The sequence below is a fragment of the Psittacula echo genome (assembly GCF_963264785.1).
Source record: "Psittacula echo genome assembly, chromosome: 11".
Taxonomy (NCBI): Eukaryota; Metazoa; Chordata; class Aves; order Psittaciformes; family Psittacidae; genus Psittacula; species Psittacula echo.
In genome coordinates, this window is record NC_137746.1 from 1808349 (window position 1) to 1836032 (window position 27684).

The window sequence follows — 27684 nt, forward strand, 5'->3', positions numbered from 1 at the left end:
TATGAAGAAGGGGGAATGCCAGAGGGTGTTCAGAGCCAAAGGGCCAGGTGGGTGTCTGAGATAAGAATGATGTGAAGTAGAGCTGGAGTGGGGCTGCAGCTCTGCAGCGAATCAGAGATATGACAGTGCCAGGTTAATGGTTGGACTCAATGGTCATAAAGGTGTTTTTCAACCTAAATGACTCTGTGTTGTACAGAAATTCTTGCTGAGTGATAAATGGGGTGGAGCAGGAGGGTTTTGTGACCAATCATTTATTGACTCCTGGTGGTGCAGGTATTACCCCTTGGTCACACTTTTACACATGCATGTGTCAAGTCCAAGAGCACGTTCTTGCTACGTTAAGCAAGCTGCTGAGAGGATTGTTAGAGTAGTGGTGCGCATGGGAGAAGGAGTTGGTTTTGTGAGGAGAAAGCTTTGTAATGCAGTGCAAGGACATCCTGACACACAGTAACATCAGGAGAGACAAGTTGTTACTTCCTTGTTTCAGCTGAGAGATAACAAGGCAGCAAACCAACGTAAGGCATCCCAGCTTGGGCAGGTTGTGCTCCGTGGAGGCTTGTCATGCAGATACGGGAGAGAGCACAGATAGAAAGGTCAAGTTCAGTTCCACTGAGTAGGATCTGTACGGGCTTAAAGCAGAGAAAGGGGAGATTTAAGGCTGGGACCATTAACCTTCCTTCATGCATTTCTATTCCTGCTCTATTTGGTGCCCGGTGCCAGCTCCTGATGAGACAGACTAAAAATAGACAGTAAGGATCATAACAGCACCAAAGTCATGTATGAGACAAGTCACTCTTCGATATCCATTCAACTATGTGAGCTACACTGAGTGTGTGCACACATTAACCTTCAGAACAGGGAGCTCAGGATTCTGTTTTCTTAGAGCTGCCTGAGGGGTGAAAACAAACCATTGGAAAGAAAGGACAGCATGATCTTTATCACCAGTATTTAGGTTTTATAATGTTGTGTATAATGTTAGGTTGTATAGTGCTGTGACTACTTTTGTAGATGATACCTGCACTGGAACCTCAGATACCTTCCGTCCTCTCTTTTTCAGGGTACTTTCTATTACCTCTAGATCTCCAGATGTCTTATGGTAAGGAGTGAACCTGCACCCTCTCACAGACCATAAACTGTAGACATCTCAGTGCCACACACCTTGTCTATGCACCACTGCCCTGCTTTGATTATTTAGTTTACGCAACATGCTGTATCTTCACCTATGAGGAAGACTCACTGGTGCCTCACCCAGCACAAAGACTCAACCAAGGATCCTATCACAAGGTGAAAAAGTCAAGCAGAGAAAAACAAATCAGTTTAGGGAAGCAGGACACACCTACAGGGTGTTTTTCTGCACTTAAACCCAGGTCTGGGCTCTTCCACTGGAGCAGCTTGCTCCAAGCCCCTGTGTCCAACCTGGCCTTGAACACTGCCAGGGATGGGGCAGCCACAGCTTCTCTGGGCACCCTGTGCCAGCGCCTCAGCACCCTCACAGGGAAGAGCTTCTGCCTAAGAGCTCAGCTCAGTCTCCCCTCTGCCAGGTTAAAGCCGTTCCCTTGGCCTGTCCCTACAGGCCCTTGTCAGAAGTCCATCTTCTCCTACTGTGGAGGCTTTGAAACCAATGACAGAGCAGCTCCAGGCAGGGTCTGTAGTACAGCTTCTCACTGGAACTTTGGTCTGCTGAGGCCAGGCAGGGAATCATGCCCTACACCGGCCCCCTGGCTTAGATGCACCTTGATGTGAGCCAGAATGACCCTGGTGGCTCCATGGACCTGTTTTATTGAGCTGTGCATTTAATGAGCGTGCAACACTGGAATGCAGCAGCACATTCCTGTCGCTCTCCCTGCATCACTGGACTGACTTACGCTGACACTGGACAGCTCATTTCATGCTGTCTGCTACATGCCAGGAAAGCATGAATGAGGAAGAGACAGCTCAAAGCATCTCTCACAATCTTCACGTATTTTCCTTTGCGATTGCCCTACCTATCTACAACCACAATTGTTCTCATTACTCCAGGCCCTACCGCATCCCTTCTGCAGCTTGCTAACACTGAGTAACAAAACCTGTATGTGGTTTCAGCCCTCCTTTTTCATTACTCCTGCTGTCAATAGCAAAAGAGTATCTCATGAAGCCAGTGCCAACTCAGAGTCCTGCGACGGTGTGCAAGGAACTGGTCTGCTCAGAGCCAGCACCGGGGCCAGTTCCTTGGCACTTCACAGCAAGTTGTTCGGGAGACGGCTGGACCAGCTTCCACCCAGCGACGGCCTCATCCAAACCTGGCATTTCATCTGTTTCCTTTCCTAATCTATGAAGGTTGCTGTGGGCTGATGGCAAGTCTGCGTGTCTAAGCATTGGGATTTCTGTGCCATCTCCAGCTGCAGGGGATGCACATGAAAAGCAGCCACACAGACAGAGAATGGGCTGGGGCTGGATCTGTTGGGGAGATGGGGGCTGGATCCCTTGGGAGACTGCAGCTGGATTCCTTATTGGGGATGGGGATGGGTATGTCAGAGGGACAAGGGCTGGATTCTAGGGATGGGGTTTGGATATCTTGGGAACACAGGGGTTGGATACTTCAGTAGGGACCAGGACTATACCCATCCCTGGGACAGGGACTGGATCCCTGCACTGGATGGGGTCTGGGTCTCTTGGTGGGGACAGGAGCCGGATCCCTATGTGGGAGGGGGGCTGGATCCCTCGGTGGGGACGGGGACTGGATCCCTCCATGGGACAGAGGCAGTGTCTCTCGTTGTGCACCGGGGCTGGATCCCATGGGGACCTCGACCCCCGTCGGGCCGCGGCTGTTGTGGGGGGGGGCTGCCCCCGCGCCGCTAGTGCTACAACGGCGTGATTTCCCCGAAGTGATGCCGAGCAGCGGGACCCAATGGGAGGCGCGGCCGCCCCCTACGGCGGAGCTGATTGGCCGGTAAGCGGCCGAGCCCGGGGCGGCGGGGAATCCCGGACGCCGTCGCGTTATACCCGAGGGCGCGCCCCGCAGGCGGCAGAGGCGGGTCGGGCGGTGCGCGAGGAGAGATCGGCTCGGCTCGGCTCGGACCAGCACAGCTCAGCTCAGCTCGCTTCACTTCATCTCTTGCACAGGCTTGCACGGCTCGGCACCGCACGGCACAACGAGGTAGGTCGCGGTGCTCCCCATCCCGTCGCTAGCCCGCCGCTTTGCACGGCACTAGGGCTCAAGGCGAAGTCCGTAGGAGCGGCCCCGGGGGCACGGATCGGCTCGGCTCGGCGGATCAGGGCCGGGCTCTGCCATGCGGAAGCTGTTTCGGGGCACTGGGCATCTCTCCGGCGGGCAGCGACTCCTTACACGGCCCCACGGGACGCGGCGGGTTGGACGGGGCGGGATGTCCCCCCCGCGCCTGCGGGGCCGGGCATGTCCGGACTCGGCTGCGGCTTTGCGGGCTCAGCCGGAGGCTCCGCTTCGCTGCTGAAAGGGTGCCAGCGCCGCGGCCCGAGCCCCGCTCCCCGCGGGGCAGCTCCGGCAGCCTCCATCCGCCCCGGGGCCGGCGCTCTGCAGGCCCGTGTCCCGCCGGGCAAGCTGGAGGCGCGTTGTTTTGTGCTGTTTGGGAAGTTTTGCCCCGTGTGTCTTGAACAAACACCGCCAACAGGAAACCATTTCTGCAGAGGGAGGGAGGGCCCTGCCGCCCGCCCAGGCTGCGCCGCTGGAGCGCGGGTGCAGTTCTCCGGGGGCTGTCGCCGTTACCACCGCGGAATCCCCCGCAGCAGGGTTCCCCCCCGCCTCCCCCGGGGCGCAGCTTAACTAATAACAAGCTTTTTAAACTACGACCGTGCAGTTGGTGCCTGTCGGGGAACGCGGAGGGAGGTCCCGTCCCTGTCCGCGCACTCGCTGCCGGTGGGCTCCCTCCCGGGGCCGGGGCTCTTTGCCCCCGGGCTCCCCTCTTGCAGCACCCACCGCTCCAACCAATCGCGTTCACGGCTTGGGGACCTTGGGTGCGTTTCCGGCGCTCGACGGCGGGGGCAGCGGCCGGCCAGGGGGTGCTGGGTACCGGGTACCGAGGAGGAGCTGAGACTCGAGAAGCAGCTTGGGTTCCATTCATGGCGGTACAAAGAGTACGGGGTGGGGGGGTGACACTGCAGAATGTCCCAAACAGCGGGGGGACTTTGCTGACCTGTTACTTCTTCCTCAGGCAAGATGCCGGTGTCAAGAATGCGCATGAGGCCCTGGTTGGAAATGCAGATTAATTCCAATAAAATACCAGGACTGATATGGATTAACAAGGTGAGGGTGGTTTACTACTATTATCGGTATTATTTCTGTGTCATTAGCCATCCTTGTTCTTAGATGATGCTAAATGGGAGTCAAGATCATAAAGGAGAGAAAAACGTGGAGAAAATTTGCATCATGTTTAAAACCCAACTACCTTTGTTTGCAGAAGATGTAGCTCTGGTTGGTACATGGGTTGGTAGCTCCATTTTTCCTGGGAAAACTCCTAGGAGGGAAAGGATAAATTACAATAAAAGCAGGCTGAATATGGTGGAGAACCAAGACAACTCCAAGATCTCTTGTAACACCTCCTGCCCCAGCTCAGGACCTTCTCTTAGGCTGCCAGGTTTAAGATTTGGCCTGAAGGAAATGCTGTATATTTTGGTCCAAAGCCACATCCCTGTACCTGTAGCAGAGCGCTTATGGAGCCAGGTCTCGTTCTCTGAAGTCTCCATATCCATCCCAAGGTGATCTCTAAGCTGGGATTCCTGCAGGATATTATGGGCAACTTTAAAAAGGGACTTTCTACCAAGGTGTGCATCGAAAATATACTGTAGCTCATGACATACTAATAGGTTAGGTGCAATATAAGTGAATTTTGGATGTATTTAAATGATCATGTGATAAATTTAACAGTATTGCTTACTTCTACTGTACCACACATGGGGTTTTCCCCAGTTTTAGAAGCCATTAAAAGCCTTAAATTCCTTGAACAACATAGATGGAAGGATGGATGTTTAATTAAGATACGGAGCAGAGGGTTTATAAAATTTCTGAGCTTCTACTGGGAATTCTTGGATTAAATCCATTGCTCCAAACTAGCACTTGACACTTTTTAATTCAAATCTCTATGGGTTTCCCTTCAGGACAAGATGATGTTTCAGATCCCATGGAAACATGCAGCTAAGCATGGCTGGGACATGGAGAAGGATGCCTGCCTCTTCCGGAGCTGGGCCATTCATACAGGTGTGTGCTGGCTTTACATGCCCCTCAGTCACATCCGTAGCTCAGGGCATTTTTTGTCTTGAGTTGCACCTCAGGTAGTTATAATTTATAATTACTACTGTGTGTGTCAGAAAATAGAGAAGTAATTTGGTTTTGTGGTGGGAAGAGCTAGCACTGAGAAGTATGAACACTCCCCCCATCTCTTATTTATAGGAAGATACAAAGTAGGTGAAAAAGACCCTGATCCGAAAACCTGGAAGGCAAATTTCCGCTGCGCTATGAATTCACTGCCTGACATCGAAGAAGTGAAGGATAAAAGCATCAACAAAGGCTCCAGTGCTGTCAGGGTCTACAGGATGCTGCCACCCTTGACAAAGGATCAGAAGAAAGGTAAGTCCTCAGCAATCCAGCTGCTGCTGGTACCGCTGGTGTTTGGCGCTGGTTATTGCCAATGGTAACAGGTCATAGAATCCTAGAACACCAGGTTGGAAGGGACCCCAAGGATCATCTGGTCCCACCTTTCTTGGCAAAGCCTGGCCTAGACAAGGTATCCCCAGCACCCTGTCCAGCTGAATCTCAACAGGGCCCAGTGTTGGGGATTCCACCTCTCCCCCGAGGAGATTATTCCAGTGGCTGATTGTTCTCACTGTGAAGTTTTCCTCTTGTGTCCAGTTTGTACATACATTTTATCCCAGATTCTTTGAACAAGCCTAAAGGCATCATCAGGAGGTGATCAGGACTCGCTGCTGACAGCAGCGGCAGAGCTTGCTAAGCAGGGCTCAAAGGTGCAAGAGCTCAGCACTCACCTAAAATACCAGCCCTTTCTCATGTTCATCTTGTTTTTCCTTAACAGAAAGGAAGTCAAAGTCTTCAAGAGAAGGCAGAAACAGGAGCAAGAGAAAGGTATGTGTCTGTGGAGGCTGCTGAAGAAGCTAGAGGTTTTGGTGGTTTTCATGCTTTTTTTTTGTTCATATAGGAACTCGCACGTTCTCAGGCAAGTTTTTCATGCTCTGCCCTTATTTCTGTAGTCCTATGAAGATACGAGGACGGAGGAGTCAGCAGAAAGGCTAACCAACACTGCTCCGGCAGATGACCACAGCGGCTACACCGTCCATGACTACATGAGGCAGGAAGTGGAGGCTGAGAGCACATCCATCACCTTAGGTGAGACTCAACTTTTAGCTCTCTGAGCAGAGTGGGAAGTGCCGTTCGTGCGTAACCCATAATCTGTGTACCAAAAGACAAAGACGACTCTTGGGGCTGGGCCATCAGATGGGCAGGGAGGAAATAGAGGTGGTCGTGTCTCTGCTGAGTGCCAACTCCTCCTGGTGCATCCCACAGACCTCTCCCCGTGCGACGTGAGCGGCTCCCTGACCGACTGGAGGTCACCGATGGAGGTCACCATGGCTGACAGCACCAATGACATCTACCAGCTCCAGGTGTCTCCCCTGGCTTCATCCTCAGAAGGTAGGTGCTTCTTTTTTCCTTACCCGTCTTTCCTGGTCTACTGAAGACAGATTTGGAAGCGAGGCAGTGGGATGAAGGAGTGGGTATCAGGAGAAACAAGAGTTGGGTACAGTAGTAACAGTAGAGGTAACCATGCTTCCCAATAGGGAAAACCATCATAGATATGGATGTACCAGAGTGGTTCTTCACTCAGGGTGCAAACCATCTTCCCTCCTGCCTACCAAGCCGGTTCTGCTTTGGCGAGTCTCGGATTGTTGAAGAGCATTTGAGATGAAGAGCTGTGCGGATGGAGGTGCGGATGGGCCACTGTACCTCAAACCTAGGAGAGCCTCTCCTCAATGATATCCCTGGGGGGGAAGTAAAAGGTTGTGGTGATGTGTGACAAGAGAATATGAAGTGGGTTGTGTGGTGAAGAAGCAGAAGTGCAAGGGATAACATGCAAAAAGTTGACATCTCTGTCTGTTTTCTTCTCTTTTTTTATGTACTTACAAAACAGTCACAGACGAAGATGAGGAGGAAATGAATTCGGATATTTTTAAGGTAAAACCAGCCTGTCTGGTCAGAATAAAATTGGCCGGAATTGTTGTTTGCACCAAGAGAGGAAGGGAAGGAGCTATCTGATCAGTCTTAAGAGAGCTGGATGTGTAACCCAGGACCCTTGTTTAATGAGGGAGCCTGAAAAAGTAAATACAAAAAGAAGGCGGCTTTGCAAACATGGAGAGAACACATCCACGGAACTATTTACTCTGATGTGAAAGTCAGAGGAAGCTCTGCTCGAAGTGTAGGTTGCTGTATTAGAGTCTGCAGAAGTCCTCAAGACTTTATCTTGCTCTTCCCTCCACCTCTGACACACATGGAGCTTAATCTGTGTTTCCAGATGTGTCACGTTCATCCCACTGATAACATGGGGGTTCCTCACTGGTTTGCATTAGCTTTTTTTGGGGGGCTGGGAGTAAACCAAATTTCATATAACTTAGCACAAGGAGATACACTGTGATCTCTTTTGCTGCCCTGTCTCCTACTTAAGGGAAAGAAATAGAGCATTGCACCCACGGGAAGAAGTGGGTTTTACCATCTCCTTCCTCCCTTACAGCTGTTCGAACCAGCCCAAGACTGGCACACCACCAGCGTTGGGGGGAAAGGCTTCCTCACCAACGAGCTGGGCACACAGACCATGTGCAACACTTACAGCTACAAGGAGCAGGATGGGGAGATCGACACGACTTCAGGTACAGACTCCTCTGTTATCACCAAAGGGCAAGGCCATGGGATGATGCAGAGCAGGGTTTTCATGCCAGGCACTAATTGGGAGGGAGCATTGCAGATGGAGGAGTCCACACATCCCTGTGTTGTGAGATTTCCAAGGAGCCTGTTGGAAGGCTGTAAGGAATTTGTTGGTAAAAAGAAAACTGCCTCTAGTAGGAGTATTCTACAGCTTTGTCTTAGGGTTATACGTAGGTTGTGCCAGCTTTCAGGAACTCCTTGCAATGTAACTGAAGTATTTCCACTGAGCTGAAATGGGGCAGTTCAGTGGAGAGTGTTTGGAGTATTGTAGCAAAACATCAGTCTAAGGTATTTCCTCACATTAGAGCAACCTTTCCATTTTAGATACATTTATGTATACACACACATGCACTGTTTTGCTCTTGCTGCGTGCGAGTCAGTACTCACCTGTGTTTGGTTTCTTCTAGGAGAGCTGGAGTTCAGGCTCTTTGACTCAAAAAACAGCCTCGAGTTGTTGTCTCCCTGGCTGGAGACAGTGAGAACTCCCATGCAAGTCATTCCCTGTGGCTTGTAAACCCCTGGCTTCCTCTGACCACAAACTGCTCTTGGGTAGAAACTTGGACAAGCCTGAAGAGAATGGAAGAAATTGTTTGTTACTGACTGAAGAAAGTAGCTTTTCTATTCCGTTTAACTTTTAGGCCTGAAAAGGTTAGCAAGGAAAACTCCATTATTGATTAGAAAGGGGAAAGGAATCCCATCACTAGCAGGACTCCTGGCTCCAAAGATGCTCAGCAGCAGTACACACCTTGTCGTTGCTTTGGAGGTGAAGCTTCTGCTGATGGATGTGACCTGGTGGGGTACCACTGAGTGTGCTGGAGGTCTGGGGAGGAGACACTGCCTCCCTGTGCGAGATGCAATGAACACTTTACCCACGGAGTGCTTAGAAGACACGCTGCAAATGAGTCTCTGACCTGTTAGTTTTGGTTGCTGCTTACCTGTGCAACACTGGTGACATTGGGCTTAACGACTGTCATACACTTAGTCAGGAAAATTGCACTAATTGGCTCTCTTCTTTGATTTACTCCATCACACAGTTCATCTTTCAGCTGCGTAAATAAAATGTGAAAATCCAGTTTAGGCTTTGCTTCACATAGTACGCTTACCCAGGTCCACTCATAGGATGTTATGTGCTCGTAGACATGCCATATGTACTTCCACATAGTAGTTGAAGAGCTGCTGCATGACAACTTTTGCACTGATAGGGGCAGAGCTCTTTATTTATTCCATGTCTTTCTGGGATCCCTTCTAGCGGAGCACCCGCAGCCCCTGCGCCCGCACGAGCAGGGGAGCGTGGCTGGGAGAGGTTCCAGTGTGTGTGTTATACCTAGGAATCGAATCACTAAGCTGTAATGATCTATTTTCTTGTACATTTTATTTTTGTATATAAAGTGCTGTATATTTGTTTTAATAAAGAGGTTTTATATACGGTATGTTTACTTTTTCTCACGGGAGAGCTCCAAGAATGAATTCCAGATTCCTTTAAAAATACTCAAGCAGCCGTGCTGTTGACAGGGACAGTCAGAGGGGGTTTTTCATGAGTCATGGAAGCACAGGGAATTCACTAGTTTGATCCCATTCTCCACTCCCCCTCATCCCAGTGCAGCTGATGGGTGGAATCCTGCTTGTCCTGAGTCCTGTACACATATGGGGTAGTTGATTTTTATCTGCCAACATCTGCAAGTCAGAGCTGGGTGACAGGTTCTGCTATTAATCAAACCTACACACCAAGTCCCTGCTGTGGATGTCATCAGTGACGCCATCACCTTCTATGATAAGATCAGCAGAGAAGACCTTGACTAAATAACTCACGTTTGCCTAAAAAGAAAGCACATGCACAACAACACAAGGCAAGGGGAAAAGCAACTGGTTTTCCCCTGCATATTTCACTCATTTGCCATACTTCCAGGCTGGAAAGGCTTGACATGATATTGCATCATTGGGGGTGGGAGGCAAGAGCCCGGTGTGGCTGAGGCAGCTCGTCTCCAGCTGCAGCCACCAGCATCTGACACTGCCTGGAAAACCCCTGTGCTGAACAAAGCTGTGCCATGCTGGCCTCTGGGGAATAGCTTCATTCCCTGAGCAGGAGCAACAGTGGGCTGAGGAGAACACCAGGCTCCCGGAGAGGAAGATCCATCCCCAAAGGGCTGGAACAAGCACAGGCTCTGCTGTGACTCAACCTGCAGGCACACAGGGACAGATGTGGGGTTTACCCAGGGAAGAAGGGGAAAAACACATGTCATAGGGAGCAGGTGGTGGTGGGTCTCAAACCCAGCACAGCAAGGTGGATGGGCAGGGAGCGGCTGGGCAGGGTTGTGCAGCACCAGTTAGTCATTAACTGGCCTTGTCCGAGACAACCCAAAGCAGGCAGCCGCAGCCAGAGAGCAGCTTCCTATGGCCTCATCCCAGCTCCACAGGGCCATGGCCTGGAGGGTGATGACCTGGCTGTCTTCACACCACAGTGTCTGGCTCAAAGGTCCCCCTCCCAGGGAGGGATCCATCCACGCAGGAACCCCTTGGGTACCAAGGCTGCTGCCTTCGGTCACCACCACCTCAAACCCTGCACCACTGCCCAGCACAGGTCTAGGGGCAAAGAGGTGATCCAAGAGATCAGACCTGTGCCACAGCCAGGGAGAGCACATGGGGCTGCTGGACCCGGAGCCACCTCTGTGCTCCCAGGAAGGGGCGTCATTTGGGTGGCATCCACACAACCACAGGAAGTTGGTTTTGTCTAGAAACCACTGCAAGTTTGTTACACAAGGGAGGAGGTGTGGGAGAGAGAAGGGAAACTTTCTACGACGCGAACAGTGCTAAAAATAAGGTAGAGATTAATTTGCCCATTCATGCATCGAAAGGAGCAAGATTTTCAGTTATGCCCAGACACAGAAAACCCAGCACTTCAGTTTTCACAGGTTAAAGGTTTGACCAAGATTTGAGGACAGAAGAAAACAGCAGCCAGCGCCTCACATTGAACCCGCAGACACGCTGCAAGGACAGAGGAGATGCGTTCCCTCATGCCAAGGTACCTGTGTGACCAACAGCACATCAGGTATTTCACCAGTGATGGGGTGGAATTTATCCATCCGGTTGCTTCACTGGCTGAATAACTGCCAAACTCAAAGTGTTTCACTGTAGGTTTTGTTGGTTTGAACTCTCTGGGAGGGGATAAAAAGCGAAGTCATGTTCTGCAGCTCAGGAGGGGTAGGACATGCTCAGACTTGGAGGCTCCGGTGCTATCAATGCCAGGCTGGCTCCTTTGTCACCTCCAGGTGATTTGTAGAACCCACATTTCTCCACCCAGTGCACACTAAGGAGACCTTTAGGCTGCTTGCACCAGAGGAGCACCATGAGGGCTTCAGGATAACCTCCTGCATAGGCTATGAGATGAAAACAGTTTTAATACCTTGACATTGGATTCTCCGGAACTTGCCTATCCTAACCAAGCTCTTCATAAACCCAGCAAACCTCAGCTGGCTTTCCTGTTTTCACCTTTACTGTGCTCACAGCTACATTCAGCTGGGAAGCAATCACATACCAGGAGAGCAGGTCACTGGAGAGAGCTCATCCCTGCCAATCCCAGGCAAAGCAACAAAAGGAAAGCTTTCATGGCTAGGGCTTTAAGAGCAAGCGGCTCTTTCTTGTGCTATGAATCTTGCATGATGGAGAGAAAGATCTACGGGCAATGCAGCTGTTATAAAAGTAAAGAGAACTCATCTTTCTGAGCTGGAAAACCAAGAGGAGTCCTTGCATAATCAGTAGTAATTTGGGAAATGAATGGGGCTAATGCTGCAGGCTCCAAAGGCTGCCTGAGCAGAGGCTCTCCACCACTTACACCACACTTCAACCATCACTGGTTGCAGCTTACTTGCAAACCTTTGAAGTGTTTAAAAACACCCCAAATCCTCCTTACTTTGTTTTAGAACCTTAGGACATCAACAGGACAAAACCTCCTGAAAGTAACACAACCATCTCAGAAACAGCCCCACAACCTGAACCTGGGAAAGCCCTTCAGTGACTCAGGCACTGATTTGGCTGCTGCAGCATCCTGCATCAAACACAGGTTGGACACCGGAGCCTGGAGCAAGCTGCTCTAGTGGAAGGTGTCCCTGCCTGTTGCAGGGGTTGGAGCTGGATGAGCTTAAAGGTCCCTTCAACCCAAACCTTTCTGTGAATCCATGAAGGTGGCAGAAGACCTTGGTTCCTGCCAATAGGATTTCAGTGCTGCAGAGGGAAGGATATCATTCATCTGTTAACTGCAGCTCTTCTTTGACCTATAAGTAAAGAGTTGTTGCTTTTCCCCTGATCTTTGTCCAAATGGATTGTTAAAATGCCCTTCCACAATTAGAGGGGAACACAACTTCCTATGCTGTCCACTTAGCACATTGCTCATCATTTAATCACTCATTAGCAACAACCTGGGAGCACTTCCTGAAGGAGCCTTTAGCTCCTGGTTGCCTGGAGTGATGGCACCTTGCGTGAGCTTTTCTTGCCAGCAGCAGAGCCTGCAATTATGGTTTCACCTTTATTTGCTGAGGTGATTGAATCCTGATAACGGGACACATTTCCAGGCAGTCACAGGGTTTACAGTATCACACCTATAAAGGGGAGCAGGCTTCAGACCAAAGGTATGAATTTATAACTGCAGAAAGTAGTGGGATATTTGTTTGCGGTACAAAGGCAAACTGCTGCTTAGATTGCAACTGAGTGTCTTGGGCTGCAAACATGATTACTCTGCTGTTGTGCTGGATCATTCCTCCTCTCCAGTTCCCCAAGGGTCCATTTTCCCCCCTTCATGTTTGTACACCTAGCACAAGGAGGACAAAGTTCTGCAGGGCAGAAACCTCTCCCTTGGGAATGCCAAGGAGAGAAATATTGTGTGTAGAAAAGCCAGGTTTAGAGCTTAGATGGGGAAAAAAGCTTCACTAGAAAGAGACAAAGGGAGGCAACTCACATTATAATGTACAGTTTCTAAGTTGTGTTTTCCCCTACACCGAGTCCTTCAGACCACTTCCTGCAGTGCTGCACTTCAGAGCTCCTTTTCCTCCCACATTTTTCCATCCCCTTCACTTTATGTCTCCTGTTAAATTCACCCCATCCCTCCCCATCCTTCCCATGGGCAAAAGAAACAAGGCAATAATAAAAGCACGTTTGAGCAGGCAGCACAGCACATGTTGCTCAAGCTGTTTGCACACTATGTCATTCCCCTCTAAACTTTGGTCTTCACTGTTCTGTTCACGTCAGGATGCAGATCAGAGCTGTCCCCTGCAACATCAGGCTGTGTGCGGCCAAATCACAGCACAACAGGAGTGACAAGGAGGATGAGGTACCCAGGAGGATCTATAGCCACGAGTGTGGAAGACAGCAAAGAGGGCAGATCTCATCTCAATCACCAAAAACCCAGTGGGGAGGAGAAGGCTGAGCTGGTGGCACATCCAGTTGCTGGCAGCCCTTCCTTGGAAAGCAGCACCAGCTCTTGGTCCAGAACAGCAGCAGTGCGCATTGCTCACACAACACGGGCATCCCAAACGATGATGTGACTGCCTGGCATGGAGGATGCTTGGCTATCGCAGATGAACTCATCGTCTATTTTGGGATAGGAAATTTCACACTTCAAATAAGCGCCTGCCTGTTGTGCACTGCTCCCCCTGCATGGTGAGACACGCTACGCTGCAGGCATGTGACCACAGCACCAACGCACTGAGATGCTGAGGCAAGTGGAGATGCTGCTGCAGCAACTTCTGGGGATCTTCCAGGGGAATTCAGCCTCCGCAGCTCCGCACGAATGCCTGAGCAGAAGTGGCCGCCCCTGGCAAAGGGAAGGACTTTGATTGCATGCAGAAGTGATTAAAAATACAAAAGCAAGGGAGTGGTTAAGGGGCAGGTTTCACTGGGAGGAGGATGGGGTAAAGGAGCTCTGGGCAACTGGAAAGTAGCGGAGGTCTTGTTCCTTTCAAAGCATGTGGTGGTGCAGCAGGGATAGCACAGGGGATGAGGATGGAAAACAGCATAAAGATGCTGGCCCTAATTCAAAATGAACCCAGCACAAGCATTACACATTAGCTATTTGCAAGCAGGGCTATTAAATAAAGAGACCCAGACTAACCACAGGCACCAACACTGAACATGCCCAGTTCTGATATCTGCATTACAAGAATATGTTTCACAGAGTTTGTCATGAACTAAAACCAATAAACATTTCACCAACAGTCTTTAGGCAGAAGAAATTCATTGTCGAGCCAAGTCCAGACAGGCAGGACTTTGTTTTCACCAGCATCATTGCTGCAGGAAGCAGAGGGAGCAGGGAGTGGAGCATGGATTACGCTGGCTTGATCCCAGGCTTATGGCTGGGTTTTGGGATATTATTAAATATCTGGAGGGAGATGGCATAGGTAACCTGGGGCATCATTTGAATGAATTAAGTGAACCACGTTAGCACATACACGTTACACACAAATAATAACTGAGTGCTGTATCCAGCAGCTGCCAGTCCTGCCCAGAGCCATTCTTCTCCATCACCTTTGGAAGAGCCCCACCTGGGCTTCTCCCGCTCCGCATGCAGCACCCTCTCTGGTCCTTCTTTTAAAGGCATCTTCTGTGCATGCATGCTTCTGGAAGCCCACAATAGACTTTCCCAGGGATGTACCAGGGTGACTGAATGATTCACGGCATCATTTCCTCTGTCCCATAGCTCCACATACTCCATAGGGAGGTCTCAGCTGACCCAGTGCAGGCTGGCTCCACAGCAAAGCTGTACTTCATCTGCCTCATGTTCATGGAACAGCTGTATCATCTCAGGCTGCATGCCAAAAATCCCAGCATAAGCTGCATCACATCAAGAGATCTCATGCAGTTTATATCTACTAACATGCAGCATCCGTCAAGCTCACACCGACAATCAGCAGCTGCATCTGAGCCATACCAAAAGCATCCTAGATGTTGCCTACAGAATGATTGGAACGACAAGGGTTGCAGCTGCTTCCCAGCTGCTGTACTTAATGCTACCCAGCTAGACAAGGGGAATGGTCCAGACCAGCACAGCTCACTGATGCTACATGCACAGTCCATGCATGGGAGATCAGTCTCTCTCACTGACACTGATTTTTCTCCAGGAGCCAGGGAGATGAAAGCTATCATTGAGAAGAGGAAGAGGACTTAAAAACCCCACAGGAATTACAAGTTGTGTTCTTGAACCTATTTTTAATTAACATCTTGTGACTGACCATATTGCAGGTTGGGGTGTGTTTAATTCAGGCGCTATTATTAAACTGCCCTTTCCTAGCTGATTTAATGTTATCTTCCCTTACAGTTAAAGGCAACAAATTTTTCCCACTGATTTGAAAAGGCTTGGATCCACCTAGGTAATACCCTGACTGAGCCATACCAGAGCTGACTGATTTTTGGGCCTTAATTCCCAGATCCTGTTTGCTGCTGGATTCATCCCAGCACTCCAGTTACTCTGCTCTGATGTGAGCAGCAGCACATGAAAGCCACGAGCATGTGCTGGTAGCAAAGCTTGAAGGCAATTCCTACCTTCAGGAGATTTTCCCTCTCTCAAAACAAGAATTCCTCATGGAGAGGTGTGAAGACCTTTGCTGGAAGCACAGGCTGAGCCTGCTCATCCCCATCCCTGACAAACAGCTCCGCAAGGGAACGATCCCAGCTAAGCAGTGGGTCAACCTTCTTAAAGTCAAGAGGATGGAGCAGGAAACCCACTGCTGCCTTCCCACCTATGGGATGGGCACAGCATCCGCTTGGTGCAGCCCTGCCCTCTTGGTAAGGGGCTGGAAGGGACTTTCAACACTCTTCACACAGTAACAACCCAGGTGTGGCTGCAGCCACTTCAGTGGCAGTTTTACAGTGACCGCCCTGCATTCAGCAGACCCGAAGCACGTTGTGATGGAGGAACAGGAACCTTGAGGTCTGCAGGATGCGAGCCCAGCCCTGCAGGAAAACCAACTCACTACGGTGTCAAAACCCAACAGAACACTCCAGAGCTTGCACTCAGGACATGCCCTGTGCTGCATGTGTCACCAGTGCCCTCCTGCTCTGAAACCAACCCAGTGAATGGAGAGCAGCTATGAGAAAGACTCATGTTATACCTGATAACAACTCGCTGCCTCCCACACCTCTGCTGAGCAAACCACTATTTCCTGAACAGAGGTGTCAGGCATGACATACTGCACATGCTGGAGCAACCGTCACCGCCTGCAAAGTGACAAACAGAACCAGAGCCTTTCCTGGTATTTGGTGCATAAATCAGGGTGCGTCCTGTGAGGCTGCTTGAGCTCCTGCAGCTGAGAACTCCCTGGTTTCACTTGGGGTGGTGGCTGTAGAAGTGCCTCTCTAGACAGGGTGGGTTTAGTCTAAGCCGCTTTCTATCAAAGCATTTCTATAGCATGCCTAGCTGGAGAGTGCAGCCTGGTGCTGCTGTAGCAGTGTTGCCAGAAGCTCCTGTGGGCATCAGGTAAGGCCATACCTGAAGGACTAAGGACTTGCTTCCTGGTTTACTGTCTTTTCCCTGCAGCTAATATGGATTTATCCTTTCCTTCCACTCCACATCTCACCAATGGGGTGGGAAGTGACTCTATCATTACTCATGACCCTGAAGGTCTGGCAGGCTGATTGCTGTATAAACATCTGGCTTTGCTCTTATCCCTGCAGCTATTCATTAATCATCCTACCAGGTCCATACCCAACAAGTGCCCAGCAGACAGCGTTGCCTGCAGGTAAGATTCTAATCTGAGGGTAACAGGGAATTAAACCCAAGAATGACTGTAGCCCTTTTAAGCCACGCATAGATCCAACAACAATATGAAAGCTTCCTTAGATGTGTTTCTAAGGCATTAGACACCCCAGATCGAGAGTTATTAAACCCCAGACCCTGCAGTTTACCTGCCCTTCTCATCCTATTGCCCCAGTGCATTAGCTGAAGGTTTTCTCCCTAACCCAAACACATCCCCACCAGCAAGACTGCACTCCTAGTTTATGTCAAGCACTTCTATCCTTGGGTAACAAGCAATAAAACCATCAAACAATATCAAAGTACCTGGTGCAAGGAGGAGGTGATGCAATGCAGCTCCCAACCTGGCTCTGCTGCACATCACTTTGTAGAGCTGCTCCTGCCACCCCAGGAGCTCTGCTTTCAGATAAACAGACCCACTGGCTCCTTTCCTTCCCCCCCTGTGCTAAAAGACATCACTACAAAGCCCTTACTAAGAAGCAGGATACAGCCACTGAGACATGCCCCTGGCTAAGCTGCTCCATGGAAAACCCAGAGCGTGGCAGGGAGCTGAGCTCAGGCAAAGAGCTGCAGGTGCTGGTCACAATATTTAAATGCAAATGACAACAAAACCCACTCACAAGATAAACAGCAACACATGGGAGCACACCAGAACCCATACAAAAATGCATTGCAGCAGCTCTACTTCCTATTTCCTTTTCCTTAGAGCTCTGAAAATAATAGCTGCAAAGGTCAGGGGCTTTGGGGACATTTGATTGCAAACAGGCAGCAAAGCACACTCAGGAGCCAGGTCCCAAACCCCCACCATTTCCAATCTGATCCTTCCTACTGATTTCCTACCTGGAGTACCATCAGGTGCAAAGCACTGCAGTGCAGAAGGTGATTTATGAGAGCAGCTTTTGTGACAGCAACCCTTTGGTGGTGGGATTTAGGGATGCCTGGAGCAGGAGGGACCAGCTCAGTGGTGCAGCATGGGGCTACCAGAGCCCAAAGGCAGCTTTGGGTCTGAATCGGCTCTTTTCTGGTGATGCCTGATGGAGTGCCTCTTGGAAACAACCAAATCCCAACTGATTTTTTTATGTTGAAGCAGCACCAAGGCTCCTGGCCAAAATCAGCATTGAACTGTGAGAGTTTCTGCACAGATAATGAGGTGTGCTTGGTCTAACAGCCTAGGGGAAAGGACACACAAAGCAGGAGTAGCAGTTATCACCCAGACCCTGAGTGTGTGTTGCACCATCACCAGAACCACCTTCCTCCCCCTCCTCACCATTGTGCACTGTGATCCCCAAATGGCAGCACCATCTCTGGTGTCAAATGAGGCTGCTGGGCACTGTGGTGGGACCAGCACTAGTTACACACCCCAAAAAGACACAAACAGCAAAGCAGGGCTGAGCTGGTGGGAGTGTGACTGCAGGTATCACTTGGCCAGCTCCGTCCTGATTCCTTGCAAGGATCCCAGCAACTTTCTAATGGTCTGACACACATTATACAGGGTATTTGGGGTACCAGTTGGTGTCCATTTAATGTTAAAGGTCAGGGAAGTGGCCCAAGGTTTGGTGAAAGAGAAAAGAAAGAAGGGTCTAGCTAAAAAGAGTGGGGAAAGTCAGGTGAGAAGGAGAGATTATCCCTATGGCCAGACAGCATGGTGTAAGTATTTTACTCTAGCTTGTATTGCTTGTAGTCATAAAAATACAGATGGGATGATAAATGCCCTTTTGATGACAAAATGCAATAGGAATGGCAAGGACTTAATTTGAAACAGCTAAAGTATGTCTTGGTCCAAGGCTGAGAGATCCTTGGCAAGCGAGTGGTGAAAAGGGCTTGAAGTCGATGAAAGAGGCAGAATTAGGAAATGGGAACTGAAGCAATATCTACTGGTGGGAAAAGAGAAGTGGCCGGGATATTTCTCAGCTGGTTTCACATCCAGGCACCTCCTTCCACGCACAGTCACTCCGTCTTTATAGTGAGTGGGAAAGTGAGAGGTCTGAGCCAGGCTCTGTATCACCAGGGGTATAAGGATGCCAATGGAAACACACCATTGGGTGGGAATGATTCATGGAGCACTTCATATTTAAGACACCATTTTTCTTCTCATGCAAAAGCTGCAATAGGGAGAATAACCCCTCAGTCACAAAGTCGGGCTTCCTGCTGGCATACTTGATTATTTGTTTTCTACCCAGAGGAGAAAATATTAAAACCAAAAGGATCATTACTTATGCTTGGTATTAAGGACTATTTTGGCATAGTAAATGAATGTGTAAGTGATAGGAGTCATGCAGAGTAAAGAGCATTGCAGAGGATACACTGCAGTTTGGTACTCAAATGTGGATGGATGCCAGGAAGAGTTACAGAAGTGCTGATGCAAATTAGCACTAAGCTCCTATCCAGCAGCAGAACTCCCTGGCTGAAGCACCGAAAGTTGTTTTGGGATATGGATTCATATTGGTCTCATACATGGGGATCACAAGGCACCCACAGAATAAAGTAACCCCTGACTCGTGCCCATGGGGACAGCAAAGGCCAGCACAGAAGGCTGCGAGTAGGGACATTTGCACTTGTTCTGGCTGCAGCATCTGCATCACCTCCCTCCAGATCTGTAGTTGTGTGGGTTTATTTTAGAAGACCCAAGTACAGGGGCAGGTTTATGTTTCTGCTTACTTATATTTACATCATAAAACACATAAATATATCCCAGCACCTCAGCAACAGACCGTACAAGCCTTCCTTGGCGGTACTCAGAGACTGGGCTTGGTTGAATTCCAAACATAACTCTGCCAAACAGGGACTTCCTGCTTCTTCCTATTGTAACTCAGGGTGATGTACACCGTCTAAAAACACATTTGGAGAGGCTGTTTTACTGCAGGTGTTTCTTCAGTACCAGTTTGTAACTTACATTCTCACCTATCAGCTGCTTCATCTCAATCTGCTTTGGAATTTGGCAGTGAAGTTTAATGAGGTTAAAGTAAAACCTCTCAAAGATTAAGAAGGAAAAAGCTGTTTGTATTCTGGAGAGGGATTTAAAGAGTGGGTGCCCAGATAACAGCAGTGAGAAAGTGAAGTGTTGCTCAGGATTTCTCTGTTCACATCACTTGAATGCTTGCAGCTGATGGGGGTCCTGTGCACAGTGGCTGCGGCTTCCACCCCAAGCAGCTCTTTACCTTCCATCAAAGAGAAATCCGGTGTCTCCACCACCGCTACCTAATGCAGGATTTCTAGTGTGCATGATTTCTAGTGTGTTCCAACCTGCGTGGCTGGAACCACGGGGTAATGCAGTTAATTCAGAGCAGAATGCAGGGGGTTTGCACCTACCACAGGCTGCAGGGATGGAGGAGGGCAAGGAATGAGTGCGACCCGGACACACGGGTTCTGTGTTGTGTCCCCATCTTAAAACGCATAACAAGGATGATGCAGTTTACTACAGGTCTATTTTTCACCATCTTTTATCAAAGTCATTTAGAAACACCAGCAGGGACCGGTGAAGCAGCAATACAATGACTGAACTTACACTCACCTCTAAGCAGCCTGAGAAACAGTAACCACAAGCTTGAAGTGAATATATCCAAAGCCACAGGGGTTTTGCCTCTTTTTCTTCTCTCCCCTCCACCCCCTGACTTTTTAGCTCATCAGCCACGATACTTTAAAATACATTTGTAATACATCAAAAAAGAAGAACTGAAAATTCCAGAGGTGCATTTTATGCAGTATGAAATGTGGTCATCTCCAGTTTCATATCTTAAATCTGGCTTTTGCTGTATTCCAGTATAATGCTCAGCTTGAAAGGAGCTGTATAATGGCCTATATGAACAAATGTTACATATACAAAGGAGAAATGAATCCTGCCAGCATCCTTGAGGAAATCTGCATCTGAAATCTGAACTAAAATGCGGATCTTCAAAGATGTTTTTTTCCCAAAACCGGTTTTATTAAACTCCTCTTTAACATCCTTATTTAATTTTCAGCGCAGATGATGCTACTTATCAAAAACTTTCTGAATAATATCTGAGTAGGGTATAGCACTATATTTTAGGATAAGAAACCTACATATAGTTGCGTAGTTACTGAAGTCCCTCTTTCAAGCCTCCTTCAAATAGCCTGACAACCCCAGAAGGCTAGATTGTACAGATACAATATACACATTCATTCCACCGTGTCCCCATGTGCCTGTGGGAATATGAGCTTTACATTCCTGATACATTCAAAAGCCAATTTCTAATGAACCAAGTAGTTCCAGGAAGGCAAAGAGTGCTCCCGAAGAGAGGGATTGAAGTGGGATGAGTTAGTTCAGCTGAGGTTGGTCTTTGTTTTGCATTAGGCAGGGGAAGCCCTTGCTGCGATCCCTGGTTTTGGTCATTTGGCCACTGAAATCCAGAGATAACCTGATAACGACCCTGGTAGGGTCAGAGCCTGAACGTCAGTGAAGGTAAATCCAGCAGTAACAGACACAAACAAGATCAAAACCTCTGACAGCGACACGATGTAAGGTGGGAGCTGTCCTTCATTCCCTCACAACACGGCTGCCTGCCAAAGAATCGGCTCGTTCCATCAGAATGAATCCACTTCTCTGGAAGTGACCTAAAACCACACAGCGGGAATGCCAGCATTCCCAAAGCTCCCACGAAGAGCAGGCACGGGCTGTGTTCTGGCTGCAGAACGCATAAGAAATGCCAGAATTAAGATCTTAATCTTTCCCAGTTGCAAAGCACGTGGCTGAGAGCCTGCATGCAGGATCAGGATTGACTCATCCGACTTTCTTCCGCTTTTCCCTGCGGTGTCCCCTTGTCACAACAGCCACCCAACAGCCGCTGCATAGTGAAAGCTTCCCAATGGCCATGTCCAGCATCTGGGTGTGCAGCCCATCAGCTACGGCTCCATGAGCATCCACATCCCTGCTTCCAGTGGCGAGGTTTCCCAGCTCTGGCTTCATCCCATACCTCTTCTGGCTATACACCATGTATCAGGAGCTGTAAAGAAAGGGACAATGTTAACATATTGAATATTACTGTATTCCTAGATCAGCCGATAAAAAGTATTCTTTCTTTGCCTAAATGTATTGATTTCTTTACATGCTGATATCCGTTCACCCTGCAAGTTTTATATATATATATACACACACACACACATTTTTACCACACTGGTACCAAACCAGCTGACAGTGCTGCCTTCAGAGAACAGCAGGGTCTGCCCTGCAGAAGGCATCACCACGGCAAGACGTGAAGATGGAGAGCTGCACTTTCTAATGCTCCTACCCTGAGGTCACTTCCAAGACAAAGATTCTCTCCTCACAGTCCAGCTGGAAGGTGAAAACCTAAACCGGGGAGCCTGAAACTTCTGTAACCCTCCACCAAGAGCTGTGGGTGTCCTCGCAGGGCCTCTGCTTCCCCAGAGTTTACCCATTTCTGCCTACCCAGTTCACTGTGAAAAACAGTTTCACATATTCCTCACATCCTGTGCTGTCTAAAGGTGCTTTTACTGTCTTAGATCTGCTTTCTGCATGACCCCAGATAATGCTTAAACACTTGGATGTGACATTGTCCAGCTTGTAACAAGAGCGAGCCGGAGGTGTCTGGCCATGCTGGGGCTTGCAGGCTTTCCATGCCTTGTCCTGTGCATCACAATGACTAATGCAGTGCTTGCTGCTGGCTAGGAATAGAGCAAGGAGGTATATGAAGCTCTGGAGTTTATGGCTACCCAAGCAATGAAACTCAAGCACATTGCTTATAATGAGAAATGTGAACCAAGACAGGGAATTCTGCGCTGCTGAAGACCCAAGAGATGGCTCTGGCATGGGGATAATCTCCAGCCTTCAGCTTTATTTCCATCACTTTCAGCTTCTGGAAAAGGGAATGTAAAGAAGTAGTAAATCAGGTTGTTCTGGTGCTCTAAAACATGGTATTTGGTGTGCATTTCAGATTATTTTCTTTCATACATGCAAAGGCACTGCTTAATGCTTTCCTGTCAGCAGCCAGCTCTAACCTGAAACAGTCCCACTGGATGATGGAAAATTCCTTGAACAATATTAATAAGCAACAACCATCAGCCACTCAAAAGAAGGTTGGAAATAGCTGATGTAAACCCCAGGACAAGCCCTTTGCAGAAGCTTCATCACTTCTCAGCCATTTCTATTCAGGTAGGATGGACTCAGGCACCATCCTGGGAAGCAGCTGTGGTTGTATCCTGCATTTATGGGGCTTCCGACCACATTTAGGCTGAATTTCCCTGCACAACAGCGAGGGGTGGTGGCAGTTCTACTTATTTATGGAGTCAGTGGAAGCCACTTGAACTGGCATCACTCCCACAGCATCCGTCACCTGCGCCTTGTACACAGCCAGCACTGGTTAGCAATAAAAAGCACATGAACATAAAGCGATGACTCAGCTACATCATGAAACAAGATGAAATCAAATACTTTAATGTGCAGAGCATTGTTTGTCTCAAGCAACTAAAACCAATGTTGAAATCTGAGTTGTTTGGAGCTTGCTCATCACTGCGCTTTTGTCTCAGGAAACGTGATTTAGATCAAAAGGGAATTTCCTACCAGCATAAATCACCCCATACAAATATAAAATCAAAATAAAGTGTTTCAGTTGTGTTTATTATAACAAGAAACCCCACCAAGAACAGCTGCCTTGTGGAAATGAGCTGAAATGCTTGGGGTTTTCTCAGCCTCTGACCTGTGTCCACCTGAGCCACCATCAACCCATGAAGTTTCCAAGGAACTTCTGCACCTCCTGACCTCATTTCTGTGGTCAGAGTCCTCAGCCAACCCGCACCACTCGCAACACAACGTATTTAACCTTTAACTTAACCTTGGTGCTATCCCATGGATGTTCATGACCACAAACAAGACTGTTCCCAGGGGATGCAGCCCTGTTTCCTGATGCACCCTGCCCTGTTTTGATACTAAGGAGCACCACAGTGGGTGACTGCTCCCAGAGAGGGGCTCACCGAAGACCCTTCCGATGCTGTGTTTAGAAAGGGTGACTGAAGAACCTGACAATATGGATTTTCAGCTTCATACCTGACAAATTCTTTTATCTCCATTAACACCCATTAACACACTGACAAGTAGAAAGCATCAAGACCAACTTACATAATACTGCTAATATCAATAGGTTGAGTCACAGAACTTATGTCAAAGTTTCCTGTAGAGACTGTTTCATTTGCTTACGGCTTTTCTTTGCCAAGCTCAAGCAAAGACCTTTTGAGGCCATTTAAAACCAAGCCAAGAAATGCAAGTTTGAAGTTGACCTTCAAACGTGCGAGATGATAAAGGAGGCAACTTCACCAAAACAGAACGAGCCCTCGCCATGAGCTGCAGCATCACCTTCCTCCTCTCACCCTGCTCCTCACGCTTCAGCAGAAGCCACAGCTCTCTGAAGCTCTGCTCACCACGGCTCAGCCTGGTTTGTGCAGCTATTTCCAGCACTGCCGCTGTACAGCGGCCAAGGTCACAGACTTATTTATGTGATTTTTCAGAACTTCCTCCAAGTGTCTCTTTTTTTTTCCATACTCAATGTTTTTGCTCTTCCCAGGTCACCAAAAGGCATCTTTGCCTTGGCGTCGTGCCTATCTGCGTGCTCCAGTCGCTGCAGTTCTTATGGTGGGTGTCAGCTAGCAGGGTGGGTGGAAAAGGCTGGGCAGGGGGGACCCCATTTATTTACTAGAGCCCATCAAAAACTATGTCTGTAGAGCAGATCCAGCCCCTTCAGAGCTAAATGGTAAGGATTTGAGTGCTTCCCCATGGGAAGGCAGTTCCCAGGCAGCTTCCCGCTGGGTACATGCTTTGCAGACTGAAGGCAGTGCTGCTTTAATTCCATTTTTATGCCCACTGTGGGGCCTGCATTGAGTTCCTCATCCTGCTGAGGACTTCACTGAGTGCTGTTATGTGCCAAGGCTCTGAGTTATTGCTCTGCTTGAAGGCAGAAAGGAAAGCAGAGGAAATGACACTGGCGGGGTATAAGTGCAGAAGCGCCATGAGCAGACACACGCTCCAATGGATGCTAACAACATCCTGCCAAGGGCAGAAGCTCTATTTTCTGTCAGATCCCCAAATGCAACCCTGTGGTACACAAGGTCCATGCGAGACTCTTGGATGCACATCAAGCGAGTGCAAATGCGAAGCTCGCACATGCCAGTTTACAACAGCAGAGGATTGACCTCTTTAATCCCCTGCTCTCATCTGTTAATAAAGCACAGAAAGTAGGTTTGGAGGTGCTGGGTTCTGCTGAACTCAGGCTCCAAAACCAGCTCCAGGTCTCAACAGCCACAGATGAGAAGCTGCTCCTGGGGCTTTGCTCATTCACCCTCTTGGGTCCAGAGCTTCCCCAAGCTCTGGGAGGGCTGCAGCTCCCCGCATGCAGAGCTCAACGTGTAGTTATGAATACAACACACCACGGGAGGAGGGAGTGAGCATACTTGTGTGATGGAAGCCACCAGGCTGAAACATTCAGAGCATCAAAAACCAGAGGACATTCAATCCTAGAATCCCAGGTTGGAAGCAACCTCAAAGATCATCTGCTCCAACCTTTCTAGGCAAAGCAAGACCTAGACTAGTTGTCCCATTCGATGTACTCAAGTGTTTTTCTTCCTTTTATCAATCGCTGCTTTGATTCTTCAACTCTTTTTCTGCTTGACATGCAAATGCTCCCTCAAGCTCTTCCTGTTCTCACGTCAGGTGAATGCAGTCGGCTTTCTCACAGCAAAATCACCCAAAAGCTTTGAAACCTGAAAGACACAGGATTGCCAAGGAGAGACTCCATACGCAACCTCAGCTCCTGATCCAACCTGGCCCAGCCTCTGGTGCAGCAGCAGAGGTGTGGATGAGGCATGAGCATAGACCATGCCTCAGCTCATCCTGCAGCACTCAGCTCCTCCCTCATCCATGTCAATCAGGCATCACCCACCTGCGAGTGCAAGAGGCAGGGCAGGGCTGCAGGAGGGCCGGGGCGCTGCTGGCAGCTATTGCAGCCCTGAGAAACAGCCGAGTCAGCCTCATACAGGATAAACTGTTGACTCATCTTTTCAGTTCCTGATGGTTTCAATCAAAATGCATCTGTTGGGAATTCACGGGATTCCAGGCTTCCCTGTGAGCCCCTCTCCCTTATTCCCTCATTCCCTTAAAATGTTCACTGCAGCATTTCTCAATGGTAAATGCAATTCCTAAGGCTCCCAAGAGCCCAGATACCTGGTGAGGATACGACGTCAATGAGGATGAGCTAAAGCCATCGCTCACAGCTCTGGCAGACAGAGCACCCCGCAAGAAGGGAGACCTCAGCCCTGCACTCCTGCGTGCACAGAAAGCAGGAGGCAATTCAAAGGCAATTAATTGAGAACAATAAATCAGAGGTGGGAAATAGCACATGCCAAGGGAGGTAACCACAGGAACATGCCTTTGGAGCTACCTGCCAGGACTGCAAGCGCCAGAGGGAGAGCTGGAAAATCAGTGCGTGGGCAACGGCTCATTCCTGAAGGAAGAATGCTTCATCTCGGGAACACCCGAACGTCTCCTTCTGCTTCTGTCACCTTAATCAAGCCTTAATTCATTCTAGCAATTAAATTAAAGCAAGAAAGCAAACACAGGAGTATGGAAAACCTAAGCTGCCTGCCTGCCTAGATAAGTAACTCTGATAATTTCATTCACCTTAATCATGTGAACCAACGCTATAATGAAGGTCATGGTGGGAACTCTCTACATCAACAGGAAGCATGAAGCAACGCTTGAAGCTGAAGATTAGCATCAGGAAACCTGCTGCTATTTGCTTTTCCTCTCTATTCTGTACTTTCATCATCTATAAAACAGGAATACCGACACTCTTGCTAACCTAGTGATGCATACTAAAACAATCCATTAATGTTTATGGGGCAATCAGAGAGGTTCAGATGAAAAGGGCTGAAGATATGAAACCGCAAAAGGCTGCAAATGCTTCACATGTGCCTGTGTCCCAGGGCTGCAGGATTGCTCAGCAAGGACCAAACCAGGGCAAGGCAGTGCTCTGGAAACAAAGGAGACAAGGCTAGAAGCTATGGCTAAGGACCTTGGGAAGCATCCCAACTGAATATTCCTTTTCAAATCTATTATGTTGCAAGGCTGTCAGAGATCCATAATGGGAAGGCTTTATTTCCCCCTCACCGCCCAAAAGTCAGACTGACTTGGGCCATTTCTTCCTGTTGCTGGATGAGAAAAGATGCTTCCCATGGCAGCTGGAAGGGTTATTTCAGGGTGAACCTCACAAGCCTGAAATGAAACTGAATTACATAAATAAGTCTAGGAAATGCTGGTTGTAACACAACTCCAAACTGCTAGCTGCATTTGTTACACAGTCCTGATTAAACAAAGACATCTCCGTCAGCAACTTGTGATGCTGCAGAGCAGGATTAATTTAGCAAGAGGGTTCAAATTCGTTATGAGTGCATTTTACAATACCTGGACATGAGAGCAGATTTCTGCGTACAGCCCAGCAGCCAAAATTACCACTGCTATTAGGCTGCAGCTAACAGGGTATGAAGCACTCTGCCCACTTCACTGCATAAGCCCGAGTATGAGACAAACCTGTTCTGTCAATCCGCTTGTTTTGACAAAGCACTTTGCTTGCAGCCATGATGTGATTTCCAAGGAAGTTCCCTCAGTGATGCTTTTAATTTCCAGTAGGTTAAAATGCTCTTGCAGCATTCCATGAGAGAATCATCACCATAGAACCCCAGGCTGGTTTGGGTTGAAGGGACCTTAAAGCTCCTCCAGCTCCAACCCCTGCCACGGGCAGGGACCCCTTCCACTGGAGCAGCTTGCTCCAAGCTCCATCCAAAAAAGCCAGGATAGTTTTGCTTTGCCAGTTTTCTGGCAAGAGGGTTTGCACCAGTACCCCACCATGTGCTTAGCTGCTCTCTTTGTCCAGACCAACCCAAAACAGCCTCTGCCGGGCTGCTTGCTGCTCAGCTCCGCTTCACTCTGATTTACAAGAAGCAGTGTTTCCCATCCTGGTGACTCAAGGCTCGTGCAGTACATCACAAC

The 27684-nt window shown here is 48.9% G+C and overlaps 1 protein-coding gene across 2 annotated transcripts in view; it reads left to right on the plus strand.

The window, feature by feature from the left end:
• The window catches only part of IRF1 (interferon regulatory factor 1), a 30224-nt gene extending 20855 nt beyond the window's left edge, over nucleotides 1-9369 (plus strand). The window contains exons 2-11 of one of the 2 annotated variants that reach the window (XM_080627250.1): nucleotides 3043-3136; nucleotides 4167-4258; nucleotides 5110-5209; nucleotides 5402-5578; nucleotides 6042-6091; nucleotides 6217-6352; nucleotides 6530-6655; nucleotides 7152-7195; nucleotides 7749-7884; nucleotides 8347-9369. In XM_080627250.1, coding sequence (XP_080483376.1) covers nucleotides 4172-4258; nucleotides 5110-5209; nucleotides 5402-5578; nucleotides 6042-6091; nucleotides 6217-6352; nucleotides 6530-6655; nucleotides 7152-7195; nucleotides 7749-7884; nucleotides 8347-8453 — 963 coding nt within the window. In that variant the 5' untranslated portion in view covers nucleotides 3043-3136; nucleotides 4167-4171 and the 3' untranslated portion in view covers nucleotides 8454-9369. Of the gene's footprint in view, nucleotides 1-2981; nucleotides 3137-4166; nucleotides 4259-5109; nucleotides 5210-5401; nucleotides 5579-6041; nucleotides 6092-6216; nucleotides 6353-6529; nucleotides 6656-7151; nucleotides 7196-7748; nucleotides 7885-8346 lie in introns of those variants that run through there. The other variant, XM_080627249.1, reaches the window with a different exon arrangement.
• Nucleotides 9370-27684: the final 18315 nt, after the last annotated feature.